This window comes from Sminthopsis crassicaudata, chromosome 3 (genome assembly GCF_048593235.1).
Source record: "Sminthopsis crassicaudata isolate SCR6 chromosome 3, ASM4859323v1, whole genome shotgun sequence".
Lineage (NCBI taxonomy): Eukaryota > Metazoa > Chordata > Mammalia > Dasyuromorphia > Dasyuridae > Sminthopsis > Sminthopsis crassicaudata.
In genome coordinates, this window is record NC_133619.1 from 579,392,518 (window position 1) to 579,409,050 (window position 16,533).

Sequence of the window (16,533 nt, forward strand, 5' to 3'; positions counted from 1 at the left end):
ATTATAACTTTTTTTTTTGATAGTGCATATGCATGGGTAATTTTTTACAACATTACCCCTTGCACTCACTTCTGTTCCAAATTTTCCCCTTCTTCCCTATACCCCCTCCCCTCAATGGCAGGCAGTCCTATACATGTTAAATATGTTATAGTATATCCTAGATACAATATATGTATGCAGAATCGAATTTCTTGTTACACAGAGAATAGTTTGCAATTCTCTATATAGTTTAGAAATTAAGCCTTTATTAGAGCCCTTAGATATAAAATTCCCCCTTCCCCCTCAGTTTTCTACTTCCCTTCTAATTTTGCCCTGATTGATTTTGTTTGTATAAAACCTTTTTAATTTAATATAATCCTGGGAAATGAGTGTTTGCATTTTTGTTTTTCTTCCTAGGTTATTTTTACCTTTTGAATGCAATTCTTCCTGTGTAACAAGTGAAGATATCCACTTCCATCAGAATACATCCTCATACAGTATTGTTGTTGAAGTAAATAGTGATCTTCGGATTCTATTCATTTCACTCAGCATCAGTTGATGCAAGTCTCTCCAAGCCTCTCTGTATTCATCTTGTTGGTCATTTCTTACAGAGCAATAATATTCCATAACATTCATATACCATAATTTACCCAACCATTCTCCAATTGATGGGCATCCATTCATTTTCCAGTTTCTAGCCACTACGAAAAGAGCTGCCACAAACATTTTGGCACATACAGGTCCCTTTCTCCTCTTTAGTATTTCTTGGGGATATAAGCGCAATAGCAGCACTGCTGGATTAAAAGGTATGCACAGTTTGATAACTTTTTGGGCATAGTTCCAAATTGCTCTCCAGAATGGCTGGATTCTTTCACAACTCCACCAACAATGTATCAGTGTCCCAGTTTTCCCACGTCCCCTCCAACATTCATCATTATTTGCTCCTATTATCTTAGTCAATCTGACAGGTGTGCAGTGGTATCTCAGAGTTGTCTTAATTTGCATTTCTCTGATCAGTAGTGATTTGGAACACACTTTCATATGAGTGGATATAGTTTCAATTTCATCATCTGAGAATTGTCTGTTCATATCCTTTGACCATTTCTCAATTGGAGAATGGCTTGATTTCTTATAAATTAGGATCAATTCTCTATATATTTTGGAAATGAGACCTTTATCAGAACCTTTAACTGTAAAAATATTTTCCCAATTTGTTACTTCCCTTCTAATCTTGTTTGCATTAGTATTGTTTGTACAGAAACTTTTTAGTTTGATGTAATCAAAATCTTCTATTTTGTGATCAATAATGATCTCTAGTTCTCCTCTGGTCATAAATTCCTTCCTCCTCCACAGGTCTGAGAGGTAGACTATCCTCTGTTCCTCTAATCTATTTATTATCTCCCTCTTTATGCCTAAATCATGGACCCATTTTGATCTTATCTTGGTATATGGTGTTAAGTGTGGGTCCATATCTAATTTCTGCCATTATTCAGCCATTCTCCAACTGATGGACATCCACTTTGTTTCCAGTTTCTGGACACTACAAAGAGGGCTGCCACAAACATTCTTGCACATAAAAGTCCCTTTCCCTTCTTTAAGCTCTCTTTGGAATATAAGCCAAATATATCTGGTCGGGTCGAAGGGCATAGAGACACACAACTCTAAATCATAGAACAAAGAACAGAACAAAGTAAATGAGAATATCATACCATTGGTTGTGGGGTTGGCAACATTATGGGTGTGAAGAGAATATTTGTGATTGATTACATGAAAAAAAGTAGGCATATATTCATTCAGGGGATGAAGACTACTTTTCTTTGTCTTAAAGAAATGTTTTATGAATACATGGCACCTAGCTGCATCCCAAGGTCATTGATATCAGACAGGAGCAGCAGACTCACAGATGCCTCAAAATGAGATTAGGACCATATTTGGTTGTTAAGAATGAAGTTAGATGGAACAATGTCAGCTTTGTCCACCTTCAAGGATAAGCACAAAGATATCATGCAGTTTCTCAGGAGCTGAAATTATGAGGACTAACAAGCTTCCTTGGAACAAAGTGACTTTAGTGCTAAGATAACTTCCTTATAATTAGAATGTTTCACCTTCTAAACTTTAGCTCAGTTTTTCTTTAGCTATATAGAATAAATACACAATCTCTGTCCCATTTTACTCCCCTATAGGGTAAGATGCAGTTCTATATCCAGCTGAGTGTGTCATTCCCTCTTTGACTCAATTCTGATGAATGTAAGATTCAAGCATTGCCTTCCAAACACACTCCAACTTCCCCTGAACTGAAATAATTCTTTCACACTTCTTTTATGTTAGATAATTTATCCCATTTTTTGTAACCCTTCCCTTTCTTCTAATGCAATCTTCTTTCTTGTTCCTTAATTTTACTTTTTTAGATAGCATCACATTATAATCTTACACTTGCACTCCTTGTCTATGTATACGTCTGATTTCCATTAGAATAATAAAATTTTTAAGAATTATAGATATCATCTTCCCTGTTGAAATACAAACCATTTTACCTTATAGATTATCTTATGCTTTCTCTTTTTATATTTTCTTGAGTCTTGTGTTGTTTAGACCAATTTTTTTTTTAATTATTATTCAGCTCTATCCTTTTAATTAGAAATGCTTGAAATTTCCCGAACGACTCCGTCAGGGTTCCCCAATGCCTATCAAAAATCTCCCAAGATCGCCAAATTCTGCCAATGAGTCCCCTAAAAACAGTCCCAGAGGTCCACACCCCCTCGATACAACCATTGGAGTCCCCAAAGCCCCTACAAATCACCCCAAACATCCCCGAAGTCCCCCCAAACCTCCACTCCCAGGTCCTGTGTCTCAGTCCCCAAACCCGCTCCCAACTTTCTGCCTCAAAAGAGCCCACAAACATTGCGAGGACTAAACGTTGTTCAAGGACTTTCTCAACACATCCGGGAGCCTCCCCAAGTCTCCAAAATCGCCTGAGCACCAAACACTCTTTACCATTAACCAAAACACAGGAGTCCCGTCCATCAGCCCCTGACATCCCCCGGGACACAGCCTGACCTCCCCAACACTCCCAGGAAACGCAACAGTCCCGAAGAGACACAGCGCGGCTTCCTCTCCAAGTCCCCACAGCCCTCCAGAGACCGGCGTCTCCCCTCCCCCCAACTTTCCAGGGTCTCTTCCGCCGCCACCCGGAGCCCCCGAGGCCTCTGCCGGGCTGGGAAAGGGGCCCCTGTCTCAGATACACTTCGGGGAAACTCCTTCCTCTTCCCGAAAAAGGCAAAAGTCTCCTAGGGCCAATCCCACTCTCCCTGGGAGGGCCTGCCTGGGCTCAGGGAGCACTTGGCCCACCTGGGAATACACTCAGGCACCCTCTTCCCCCGGCAACGCAGGGTCAGGCCAGGTTGCCAGTCGGCTTAAGATGGTCAGCCACCCCTCAGTCCGTCCGCAAGCCCTCCTCCGCCCCGGGTCCCAGACCCGCAGCCTTCCGACCCGCCCCTCTGCTGCCTCTCCCCGCCTCCTGCTTCCCTCCGCCTCCTGGTAGATTCAGCCCGGAGCCCGGGAAATCTAGCCTTCCGTATCAGTCAGCCGCCCTCCTCCATGCTCCCCTTCTCACTCCATCTTTCCCCACTTCCCCCATCTCTGCTCAACCCTCTTCTGCCGCCTTTCCCCATCTAGTCCCATCCTGTCCCAGCTCCCTTCGTCGCCCCTAGTCTCCCTACCTTCTTTACCCCTCCCTATTTCTCCCATCCTGTCCTCTCCATGGTCGAATTCTTTGTCCCCAGCCCCCACCCCCCCATCCATTCGTCTGTTTTCTGGATCCAAGACACAGGGCCAGGGAAGTTGCGGGCAGATCTGGGCCAAAAATGTATTGCCCGAGGCCCAGTCTAGGGGTGGTAACTTCCTGGCCCGCCCCCCTGGACTTCTCGTTGGGCTGGATGAAAGCGGGGAGTCTAGCAGCCATCCCAGCTCTCTTCTCCACCCACACACACCTTTGTGTGTCCTAGAGCAAAAGGGGATCGCGCTATTTAGCAAAATCTGCCCTACTTTTAAACTACTGGTCTCCAACCCCTCACCACCCTCACTTTGTTTTCCCAGGACTTTCGCTTGGAAATTAAGAAACTGGGCATTAGGGCTACACTGCTGGGCCAGGACTTATAAATGCTCAACTGAGGGAGTGTTTTAGGAGTCGGAGATGCTAATACTTGGATAACTTCCTCCCTCTTAATTTCCTCATGTAGTAAATGAGGAGATTGGATTAAATCAGTGTTTTTCTAAGTGCGATTAGAGAACCCAGAGCCTCTTTCGAGAAATCTTCGTGGTCAAAACGATTTTCATAATACTGTGATACTACTAAAATTCTCCCTTTTCCAACTACATTTTGTGGGACCGAATTTTCTTCACATAGTTCAACAAATTCATTGTACAGAAGGAAAATCCAACTGTGTTCTATAAAGTCAGAGCTTAAAAGAGATTTGCAATAACATGCAAAAGAATTTCGGGGGACCATATTTTTCATTAAAGTGCTCTTTTTGTTAACACAAATAGATGTGTCTTAACTAGATTAGCAAACATTTTAAAAGTTTTTGTTTTAATTTCTAATATGGTAAATATCAAGCTATAAGCTGTCAAACTCTTGAAAATAAATGACTAAAGAGCCAGAGGAGTTATGCACCAACTGCTACCTCTGAAAATACCAGAGCTCATAGAGGTTATACACCAACTGTTAACTCTGAAAAATAACCAAAGAGCACCAGAGGTTATTACACCAACTGTCAACAGTGTCCAGAGCCACAGAAGTTATAGGAAAGCTTTAAACCAACTGTTAATTCTGAAAAATATAATAAAATCAAAGAGCTCATAGCAGTTATAGGCAAAATGTTTTGCTTAATTCGTTTGGAGGAGGGAAACTAGACAAGGATGCCCCTATCTGTTCTAGGACCAAGGAGACCCAAGCAAGGCATTACCACTAAAGCCTTGATTAGTTGTAATTAGACAAGAATAAAGTCTTAAGAGGTCCTTTGTGAGTTAACTAGTTTGATTTTTAACTCAGTCCTGGATATCTTCAACAAAGAGGAGATCAAACTCTGATGCAATTGATCAATGGACAGAATCAGCTATACTTAGAGAATGAACACTGGAAAATGAGTATAAACTGTTTGCATTTTTTGTTTTTCTCCCCAGGTTATTTTTATCTTCTAAATCCAATTCTTCCTTTGCAACAACAACCAAAAAAATTTGGTTCTGCACACATATATTGTAGCTAGGATATACTATAACATATTTAATATTTATGGGACTGCCTGCCATCTAGGGGAATTGGTGGAGGGAAGGAGGAGAAACTTTGGAACACAATGGAATGCAAGGGATAATGTAAAAAAAAATTACCCATGCATATGTACTGGCAAAAAAAATGTTGTAATTATAAAATTTTTAAAAATTATTTAAAGATAGTCAACCAAGATTCTGGATTATGTTGACCAGAAACAAACCAGATATAAATACAGATACAAGTTTTTTGACTACTTCCACAGCTGCCAAATTTGTGAGTATGGACTACTAAATCAGTTGAAGAAAGTCCCTCATTCAACAAGTGGATGGCAGAATTGTCAAGGAATCTCGTCTCATCCAGTAAATAAATCCAGATATTTCATTTTGTTTCGTCCAACCACCAAGACCCTTATTTAAGTGTATGTTAGCAGCTCTTTTTTCTGCTTGTAACAGATAACCTATTGTTTTATCTGCTTAAGTGCTTCACTCTTAGAAGCTTCATAAAGATACTGAAATGTACACTAACCAGATAGATTCCCTCAAGGAACTAACCTCCTGGGATAAAAATACCATCTTTTATCTATTCTCAATCATTGCTAAGGAGGTATTAACCAATTGTAAGATTTGTCACCTTAACTCCCAAGCTCACTAACCTAAGCCCACAGCTGTCCTTCAATCCATCTCATCTTGGCCCAAATGGCCTCTCAGGGTATCTTGGTTTAAAGCTGCCTGACCTGGCAGACAGAGGTTCTTCTAGACTCCTTCCTTTTGGTCAAAAAGGTTTCCCTTTTTAATGTTAGGATCCCCATGCCAAGACCACTGCTCTTTTATTGTTAGACACCATTTTCCAGAACTAAGGTCAGCAAGCAAACTGTGTCTTGAGCTGGCCTTAACTACAATCCTTTCCACATACACTCTAGATGAACTCTGCTGCAGGTGAATGAATCACAAAATTCACTCAGTCCCAGTTGGCCTGAGCTGAGAAGAGCACCTGAAGGAACCATGTTCCAGTAATGCAGTCCTGCTATGAACAGCCTTTTTTTCACTACATAAACTTCTCATTGCTCCTTTTACCTCTCACTGATATGATAATACCTCCCTGCTTGGTTCTTTGTCTGGCCCCAACTGAATGTATTAGTGTTTAGCCTTGCTGCCTTGGGTCTTCTTGGCCCTAGAGCAGACAGACAACTGGCAACTGTGCCTAACTCCCTTCCTCCAATAGAATAAAAAAAAAAATAATAATAAAAATAAAAAAAAAACTTGCCTAGTTGATCATTTTGGGGAAGGAGGAGGCTTAGTTTGGATCTTTTTAACCTCACCACTCTTTTATTCTGTCGTACAGGTGATGATGAGCAGAGTTGATAATCAATGAATATATCCCACCTCCCAATGGTAATGAAAAGTTGCCAAGGAACATCAAAGGCTTTCTTAAAAGAGACCTTTCAAAGTTCCAACTTCAGACAAAATAGGCTAGGGGAGAGAAGAGGCTCAATGAATAGAGTATTGGGCCTGGACTCAGAAAAATTTCAGTTCAGCCTACTTACTATGTGAGCCTGGCCAAGTCACTTAACCCCATTCCCTGAGTTGAGCTGGAGAAGGAAATCTGTGTTGGCCAAGAAAAGTCAAAGAGTCGAACAAGTGAAATTTCTGATGCAAGGGGAAAACTGGGAAGGATAACGGAAGGAATTTTTTTTTAATCAATCAACATTTATTAAGCACCTACTTTACATAACCAGGTACTAGGGATACAAATATAATCAGTGAATTGAAAGAAGGGGAACTTAACTTTAAAGAAGGTAGAAGAATGGAATGGGAGAGGGGGTAGATTTTGCTATTTGGTCTGGAGTTGGAGAAAGCAGCCACTCCCAGTCTCCCTCAGTAGAGGGATGAGATATATGACATCCAAAGCTTGTGATGGGGTTACAGGTTTACAAGCAGATTGATCAAGTTTGAGAGGGAAGAAACCAGATTAGGAAGCTAGGGTGTCAAGGAGAGCCAAGCTATGTCAGTCAGGAAGTTGGAGTCAGGGGTCCCAGACTGGGAAGAAATCTTGGTTATGGGTTTGGATGTAGATTGGTTAGACTTTCGTGTCTGATGAGGCTTAAGCCCAGAGAAGCACCAGCAGTGTCAGAGTCAAGAAGGAGAGACTGGCCCTCCAACTGAAGATGCCTGGGGCAGAACCATAAGCATAGTATTCAGCCACAGCATCATTAGGGTTTCCCTGGGCTGGGTCAAACCACATCTGAATACATTTGCCACTGCCCCGGCCAAAAGAGCTTGCATTATAGGAGCCACTCCAAATGTTTCTACATAAGGAGGCTGGTGTTGGGAAGTAAAATGTGAAAGGGTGGCAGGCAGCTTTAACTGGGCACTCGTTAATCCCTGTGAAAAGAAAATGAAGAAATATCAGTTTCCTCCCTTTTGGCTCCTCCATAATCCTGCGTTCATCTTCCACCAGTCTTCAACCCCAGTTTCCAGGCTACCCTGCTCCCTTCTCCACATGATCAATTCTGGATCCTGGCTCTTGTGCTGATCCCCAAATCCTCAGCTTGTATTTACAACCTCTCCCACTCCTATTATTTCACCCATACCCTCAGCCTCTGGATCCAGATCCACAAACCAGAACTGTAGCCAGTCCTCTGTCTAGTCCTTCCCCCAGATGCCCACTTATCTACATCTCTACTCAAAATTATATTTAAGTTCTTATACTTAATGCCAAATCCCAGCCCCTTACCTGAGAGCTTTTTATCTCTTTAGCCCCCACCTCTCCATACCCAGACTCCAGCCCTCCACTTTATCTTATTTTCATATCAACCCCATTTCCCCAAATTTCAAGTTCCTTCCTCATCCAAAGCCAGAAAATATAACAAAAAAATTTGAGGGAGGGAGGGAGGGGTCACATTCAGCAGAAATAACCAAACCATCAAAAAGACTTTATATACAGTATTGCACATCCAGTACTCCTTTCCTGCAAAGGAAGGGAAGTACAGTCTCCACTGTACCTAGATTCCCTAGGTTTACCCTAGATTCCCTCCACTCCTTTCCCCTTTGCCCCTGGTCCTCTTTCCCTCTAGCCTCACCTGAAGTCCAATTCCAGCCTTTATGCCAGTTCTCTTTGCAGGTATATGAAGTTTTGCAGTCCTCCCACCACTGATTACAGTCTTCCTTGCACAGGGGGACATTCAAAATCCGTTCTTTCCGCCAGCTTGAGGACACCTTGTTCAGAAGAGGGAACATCAGTTTTCAAACACTAGCATATCTCCCTAAGGGTAGAAATTTGGGAGTCTTAATATATGGGGAGCAGTCTTGTTTCCCTCTCAGCTACCTACCGGCTGGATCCAGGGTCCTAGGTTGGGGGAGCACTCATAGAGACATAAATCCTGGATAAAGTGGCGTTTGCAGGCTGGAGTCATCATGCCGCAGTGATTAAAGTTAAAGTTGTACAGGTAGGAGGTGTCTTCATGGGCAGCAAAGCTTGTGTTTGCTGTGCAACAGGCTCTTTTTTTCCATGGAGAACACTGGAGGATAGGAAGTTGGAGAGGAAGAAAGGCATCCAGGACTAAGGAGCTGGACAGAAACTCATTTTGAAATCACTAAGATTTACCACAAGCTTTCCACCCAACGTTGGGAAACCAAAAAGGTCAATGACTGACCAAGATCCCAAATATAATGTTAGAACTGAAATGAAAACAAGTCATAAGACTACAAAGTCAAGACCCTATCCATACATCACATTGCTTCTCCCAAAGCCAGAGCCATTACACATCATCTACTCTGAAATTCAATCCAGTGAAGAGCCAACCTGTCTTCTTTCCCTCTTTAAAGTTCCTTTAATTATCCTTTTATCCATTTGCAAACAGAATGCATGCTTCTTGTGTCTCTACAAGACACAAGAGACAATTTTTGCCTAACTTGTGGTAGAGCCTCTCAAGCTCATCTTGGTCTGATCAACCAGTCACACGCTGTACCTTGAGCCCAACAGTGATGTCTTTTTGGTCTTCTTCATGAATGAAGAGCAACAATCAACCTAAATCTTGACAACTAAGGTTATCTTGCTTTTCTCTTTGTACTCCAGGCACCTACAATCTAGCAACCAAAAATTCTAGAGGACTAATAATGGACTGGAAGTATAGAATAAGACAATAGACATGGCTAATAGTTGTTTTTCCAATGATGGAATTATAAAGGTAAAGCATACTTTTATTTTTTTTAATGAAATTTTATTTTTTAAATTGTCAGGTAAAAAAAATTTAAATTAATTTCTCAAAATTTCTCATAGTACTTTCTCTGAACATTCTCTCTGCCCTTATCTTCCTCCCTAATTCTGACACTGTAGGATTCTATTGCCAGAGTTAGTTCCAGCATGTCCATTTGCTAGCTATCTGACTCTAAATATGTTATTCCATTGCTCCTGAGTTTCAGTTTCCCCACTTGAAAAATGTGTTACTATTTTTCCTCCTTAACTGGTTATTGCTGTCATGAAGAAACTTTGTAAACTCTTAAATTGCTAGGAGGAACTATCATAAAGAACACTCCTGTCCCCATATTAGGGATATGCAGTACTATCTCTCCCCTCTTTCTCCTATTTAGAACCCCATACTGTAATCCTCTCATCCCAGGAGGTTTCTTCTGGCCTGTTACCTGCTGATGAAGGTTATCTTCTGCACTAGGCTGGAACTTGTGGTGCTTAGCATCCATGCACACATTGAGCAGATCGTTACCCTTCTGAAGTCCATTTGCCATGGTCATGAGGCACAACAAAATCAAACCCCATCCTGGTAGAGCCATGGTCTGTGAAACCTGGAGTCCAAGGGAAGAGGAATTCAGAGGCTGTGAGAGGATGGGACCAGGAGTCAGAGAGGAAGGGGAGTGGAAGATGGAGAAGTCATGGCTAAAAGTATCTACAATGATGAGTAGAAGGACTGGGGTGGGGGGTGGGAAGGTCTAGGATCTAAGGCTAAGACAATCTTAGAGTCAGAGCTTTTTTGGTAGTGTAGCAAACCTTATTACTCCTCTTCAGAATAAATCCTTTTGATGCATACAATCATATATAGGATCACAAAGGAAGCTGGTTATTTTGAAATAGTTATCAACATTTTTTTTAAAAATCCATGGATCCCAAGTTAAAAACTTATTTGGGAAGGAGTCTTGGGTGATTAAGATGAGAGGAGTAAGGTTTTACTTAAGGGAGAAAGAAGGGAATGGGGTGGGGGAAATGAAGAAAATAAAACGCACTGGGAAAACAGCATGTGGAATAAGGGTGAGGTACAGGAAGCCCAGATACTTGATTTTTCCTGAAAATGTGATTTCTGGACTTTGACCAAAGCTTTCTGTTCCTTTTCACAACTTATCTAGGGGAAATGATCTAGTACTCTTCACCTGTCAGAAGAAAGGAAAGAGTAAAAAAATCCTACTCTCTCTCTCTCTCTCTCCCCCTCCCAAACAAAGGGGATTCTGCCACTCCAACCATTACTTAGGGCAGAAATTTGGACCCAGTTTCAACAGACACCTAATAAAATTGCCCTCTGGGATACAGGGCAAACCCCAGGCTAGAAATGTTCTATCCTAGGTTCTAAGTTCAATACATGGCCACTTCTTCATTTCAAAATGGAGAGGGATCTCAGAATGTTTAATGTGAGAGCAAGGAAGTCTCTTAAGAATGAACAGTATTAGAACTAGATTGGTGCTTAGAGATTATCTTGTCCAATTCGTTTATTTTACAATTAAAGAAATTAAAATCCAAAGAGGGGATAGAATTTCCCCAATATCCTTTAGCAAGTCAAAAATGAGAACACAATTTGAATGGCACAGCCTTCTTTGAGAAAAATATGATTTTAGATTCTCCTCCTCCTCCTTATCCCCACTCCCAACTCTAAACTCTCCTAAAATCTCCAATTTTTCTGAGAGATACTAGAGATCGGAAAGGAAGCTCCTACTCCCAGCAGTTTCCCCCCCCACCCCATTTGATTCTCCAGTGCCTTTCTCTTTTCCCTGAGTTTGTTCCTCAGTTCCACAACACAGGCCCCCATTCACCCCATACAATCCCTGGAGTTCTTCCCTAATCACTGAAGACTGCTAGCAATTTGTGGTAGGAACAAGCAGGATAAAGCAACTAGAGATTAGGATCTACAATCCTCCCCTGGAAGTAAAGACAAGGTTCTAATCTTACCTCTGCTGCTGACTGGCTGGGTAACTTTGGACAAATTCTTCCCCATTTCTAAGCCTCAACTTTCCCAGCTTTGAAATGAAGGAGTTAGACAGAACCTGTAAGGCTGAGAAGGAGGGAAAGTGTTGGGAAGAGGTCCTACCTCCAGAAAAAAAAAGGCCAGAAAACCTTCAGAGGCCCTTGTTTCCAGTTCTGGCCCCCTGTCCCTCCCACTTCAGCTCAGTGGGAAGCTGAAGGTTTAGTGACCAAGGAGACCAGGGATTGACAGGTGAGAGGCTTGCCCAGTTGAGGAGGAATTAGCTAACAATCTCAGGGGGCAAAGTTTGAAGGGCAATTCCTATGTACCCCTCCCCTCCCCAATTCTATTACTTTTTGCCCTCATGGAATGCAGACTGGTTAAGAAAAAAAAGAAATTCAACTGAAAAAGTGAGAATCAAGGTTCTGAAATTACTCCTGATTTTCCTTTCCCCCAAGACAACTTCCTCCCCCACTTCCCTTCTCCCTCATTCCCTAGGACCTGGCCCCTAAATTCTGGTCAAACAGAATCCCATGAGAAATTTTAAATTGTGTAATATTCAGATTAGAAAATCAGAATTCTAGATTCTTACTATATCTGAATCATGACTCAGAGTTTAAAGATTAACTTTTACTTTAAGAGAAACTGAGGCCCAATTATAACTGACATTCATTCTATATAGTGATTTGAGGTTTCAAAGTGATTTACAAACATAATAATCTCATTTGATCATAAGATTTATATATAAGAGAATTTAAATATTGTGTAGTTCAACAAGGAAAAGGAGAGAATTTATTTTGCTTTACAATGTATTATTATAGGGGATTCCTTTCTTCCATCAGAGGGAGGTGAAAAGAAAAAAAATGCTTATTAATTGAAAAAAATAAAATCAAAAATAGTTTTAAATTTATCCAGAGGTTCTAGATCTTTTTTGTGTCTTGGACACACCTTGAAGTCTGAGGAATCTTAACAGAACAATTAAAAAAATTTTTTTTAATATTAGCTTTTTCTTTTTTTTTGCTGAGGCAATTGAGGTTAAATGACTTGCCCAGAGTCACAGCTAGGAAGTATCAGTTCCTCCTGACTTCAGAACTGGTGCTTGCTCCACTGTGCCACCTAGTTGCCCCAAGTTTTTTATTTTCAAAATACATGCAAAGCTAATTTTCAACATTAACTCTTGCAAAAACTTGTGTTCCACATTTTTCACCCTGATACCCCCTTCCCATAGATAGCAAGTAATAGAACATAGTGTTATGCCATAGTCTCCTTGAGCTGTTCTACCTCAGTTTCCCTGCACTAGTTTCCCTTATTGTTCTGCCTGAGTTTCCCTGAATTGTTCTATCTTAAGTTTCCTTAACTGTTCTGCCTCAGTCCCTTAAATCTTAAAACCCCTCTGGTTCATTAAGACTGAGGACCATTTGCTCTAAGGTTATAAATTGTCAATGGGAGATGAGGAGCAGATCAGACTTCCCGACTCCTAGCTCCTTCTGCCCTCAAGAATTTATGACACTGCCCCTCTAAAATATTCCAAAAAATAAGACTATCGGATACTTCACTGACATCTTTATTTCTATTTATTCGGACTTCCTGACTCTAGCTTTTAGTAAGAATTTATTACTTTCCCCATCCTGACAAAAAAAAAAAAAAAAAAAAAAAAAAGGGTTCTAACTTTTCCTGCTCTTCTTCCTTCATTTGTCTGAAAAGCTATAAAAGCGTTTATCACTCCTGCATTCATTACTGGATACATTGAGATGAGAGTCCTGTCCAGTCAATTAAACTCTTCAATTAATAAAATATTAAAAACTCTCTAATCTCTATCTTGCCTCAGTTTCTCCGGCATTACAATAGGTTAAACTTGTGCAATTCTTCTAAACATGTTTCCACATTTATCATGCTACACTAGAAAAATCAGATCAAAAAGGGAAAAAAAAAGCAAGTAAACAAAAAAAGATGAAAATACTATATTGTGATCCACATTTAGTCCCCATGGTCCTCTTTCTAGATGCAGACAGCTCTCTCCATCACAATTATTTTGGAATTGGCCTGAAATCACTTCATTGTTGAAAAGAACCAAAGCTATCACAGTTGATCATCATATGGTCTTCTTGTTGTTTTATATGATGTTCTACTGGTTCTACTCACTTCATTTAGCATTAGTTCCTAAGTCTCTCCAGGTTTTTCTGAAATCAGCCTGCTGATTATATCTAATAGATCAATAATATTCCATTACATTTATGTAACTTATTCAGCCATTCTCCAACTGATGGGTATTCTTTGCCACAAAAAGGGCTGCACATGTGTGTCCTTTTTCCTTTTTTAAGATCTCTTTGGGATACAGACCTAATAGAGACACAACTGGATCAAAGAGTAGACAAAGTCTTTTGGGCATAGTTCCAAATTGTTCACCAGAAAGGTTGGATCAGAACAATGTTTTTAAATCCATTAAATAAAAAAAGCAAAGGAAACCAATTATGTTAAAATGGTTATCAATTTTTCAAACAAGTTAATTTTTTCAAACAAGACCCAAGTTAACTCAGATTCTAATCTAGTCCCTTTGTTTGCAACTAAGCAAAGACAGGTCACTCCCTTTTAATAGGTCTTAGGTATCACCCTCACCCCCACCCCGCAAGCAGAAGAATTTGAACTCCAGTCCCTAGTAATTTTAAATACAATGCCTAGTCCACTTCTTCAGTTTCTGATCTCCCTTGGATACATACAACCAGAGATAAAACTCGTACCTTCTGCTTCCAAGTTAAAAATATTTTTGTGTGAGAGGACCTACAATTGCAAGAATATAGCTCTTTGAGTAATATTATGAGCAAATTGGAAGAACATTGGATAGTTTACCTCTCAGATCTGTGGAGAAGGAATTTGTGAACTGGAACTCATAACTGAATATCAAATGAATAAATTTGATTATAAGTTTAAAAGTGTTTGTACAAACACAACTAATGCAAACAAGATTAAAAAGGAAGCAATAAATTGGGAAAACATTTTTACCTGTAAGTGTTCTGATAAATTCCTCATTTCTAAAATATATAGAGAATTGACTCAAATTTTTAAGAATTCAAGCCATTTTTCAACTGATAAATGGTCAAAGGAATTGTGAATGGATCTAGCCATTCTGGAGTGTAATTTGGAACTATGCTAAAATTATCAAAATTATCAAATTGTGCATAGCTTTTGATCCAGCAGTATTTCTCCTGGGATTATATCCCCTAAAGAGATTTTAAAGGAGAGAAAGGGACCCACATGTGCAAAAATGTTTGTGGCAGCCCTTTTTGTAGTGGCAAGAAACTAGGAACTGAGTGGATGCCCATCAGTTGGAGAATGGCTGAATAAATTGTGGTGTATATAATGAGGGAAAGGAAATGGGGAACCCCATTTCTCGGCACATAGATAATCCCATGAGGCGCAGTGTCCCCTGTAAAATGAATATTTTATTTGCCCCAAAACCTAGATTGATAAATAAAAGGTTTATTGTAGGAATTTGGAAGTAAAGTTCAGTTAAACGCCAGGGCCAAAGGTGGCCGCTGGGTGGGCAGGAACCCCTACATGGCTGGACCATGTGTTGGCTGGGAGGGCTCCTTCGAAGAGGGCTCCTGCTTGGCCCTTTTTATATATGATGGGCGGTACCCTTAAGTTCTCAGCAGGCATTTCAGTTAGCTCAGATCAGGTGAGGGCTGGGGGAAGATGAGCTGATGATGGTGGGGGCTGGGCCCAGATATTCCAGCCATGGGTTGGGCAATTAGAAAGGAATCTTAAAGGGACTTCAACCCCCATCAGTTCCCCCCTTAAACAGTTGAGACAAATTGATTTAAGAAAAAAAAGAAAATATTGGACAGTGTCCTTCATTTAAGGAAGGGTTGAAGATTTTCTCCAAAGATCTTCAGAGTAGCAGGAGCCCCTCGTCTTGTTCCCCCTCAAACCATCACTTCCAGATGCATGGGGGAGAAGGGGCGTCAATCTCCTCTTTAACTGCTTCGAGCTAACAAAGGTGGTAGAGATTTGGGGTTCCATGCCAGGAGGTGAGGCGTGAGGTGTGGGGAATGGCAGCAGGGCATCGAGGGGGTGTCTCAGTCAGTTGTCCCCGGTCAGTTGTCCCCAGTCAATGTTCTCTAGGCTGAAAGGCCAGCTGAGAATCCAAAGTGTGAAGCCTAGAGAAAACAGATCTTGGGAACACATTAAAAGTGGGGTGTCATCCAGGGTGGAGTGGTGACATTCAGGAGAATGGGGCCTTTAGCAAGAAATGCATCAGGTCCCTTCTGTGGGCTGCTTGTCTGATGGCCCATCTAATTATCAAAGAGAAACAGGAGAAAATGCTGAGAGAAAAAGATCATTTGTAGCCTAGCTCTTTCACCAGGAAAGCTAATTTCTCCTGGGTTTGGGATTAACAGGTGTGGACCAGAAGCCAGGAGAGGCAAGAAACCTTGATATCTAGTAGATTTAATGAACTACTGCTCTTTTGTAAGGCAGGGTCCAGGGATGGGCATACCCCCAGTTGTGAGAGCTGCAGATCAAGATAAGAATGCAGTTTAAGCTCTTGGAAATGTTGGAAAAACTGCTGTTTTTCCTTCCTAGTTTCCCCACTCTTTATGGAGGAGGGGTGAAAAGTATCAGCATAGCCTACCCAGCTTACCGGCCCCTGAGGTGTTCGGGCTGTCCTGAGAAAAAAAGGAAACAGGGCCAGACCTCAAATTCCTACCAGGGAGCAGGACGCTGGGGGGCTAGTTCAACCCTTGTGGTGTTCTGTGGTGGTGAGAAAGCAGTTCCTCCTGCTCGGATTCAGGACAGAGACTGGGTTCTTCTAAGGCTTAAGTCTAGAAGAGATTTGCATTAAAAGAGCACCTCTGCTTCTTTCTGAGCGTCTGAAGGCAGGAGTTGCCTTGAGAAGAGAACTGAGAGTCTCAGGTTAACAAAATAAAGGAAACCAGCAAGTGTTAGAAATCAGTTTTGGTCTTGCAGATCTCTATTAGTTGTCTGTTGTCCAGTAGCAGACAGATGACCATGCTAAATGCTTCTTTGCCCAAGTATTTAGGATACAATGATTACATATAATCAGGCCAGAAACAGCAAGGTATGGCATAATTGAATTGCATTAACA

The 16,533-nt window shown here is 41.1% G+C and overlaps 1 protein-coding gene across 3 annotated transcripts in view; it reads right to left on the reverse strand.

Moving 5' to 3' along the window:
• Nucleotides 1–6,933: 6,933 nt before the first annotated feature.
• The window catches only part of LOC141563598 (folate receptor alpha-like), a 49,795-nt gene continuing 40,195 nt past the window's right edge, over nucleotides 6,934–16,533 (reverse strand). The window contains exons 1-5 of one of the 3 annotated variants that reach the window (XM_074304922.1): nucleotides 11,556–11,677; nucleotides 9,889–10,047; nucleotides 8,577–8,765; nucleotides 8,328–8,463; nucleotides 6,934–7,629 (exon numbers count right to left, since the gene is read on the reverse strand). In XM_074304922.1, the coding sequence (XP_074161023.1) occupies nucleotides 7,349–7,629; nucleotides 8,328–8,463; nucleotides 8,577–8,765; nucleotides 9,889–10,035 (753 nt within the window). In that variant the 5' untranslated portion in view covers nucleotides 10,036–10,047; nucleotides 11,556–11,677 and the 3' untranslated portion in view covers nucleotides 6,934–7,348. Of the gene's footprint in view, nucleotides 7,630–8,327; nucleotides 8,464–8,576; nucleotides 8,766–9,888; nucleotides 10,048–10,482; nucleotides 10,692–11,555; nucleotides 11,678–16,533 lie in introns of those variants that run through there. The other 2 variants (XM_074304921.1, XM_074304920.1) reach the window with 2 other exon arrangements.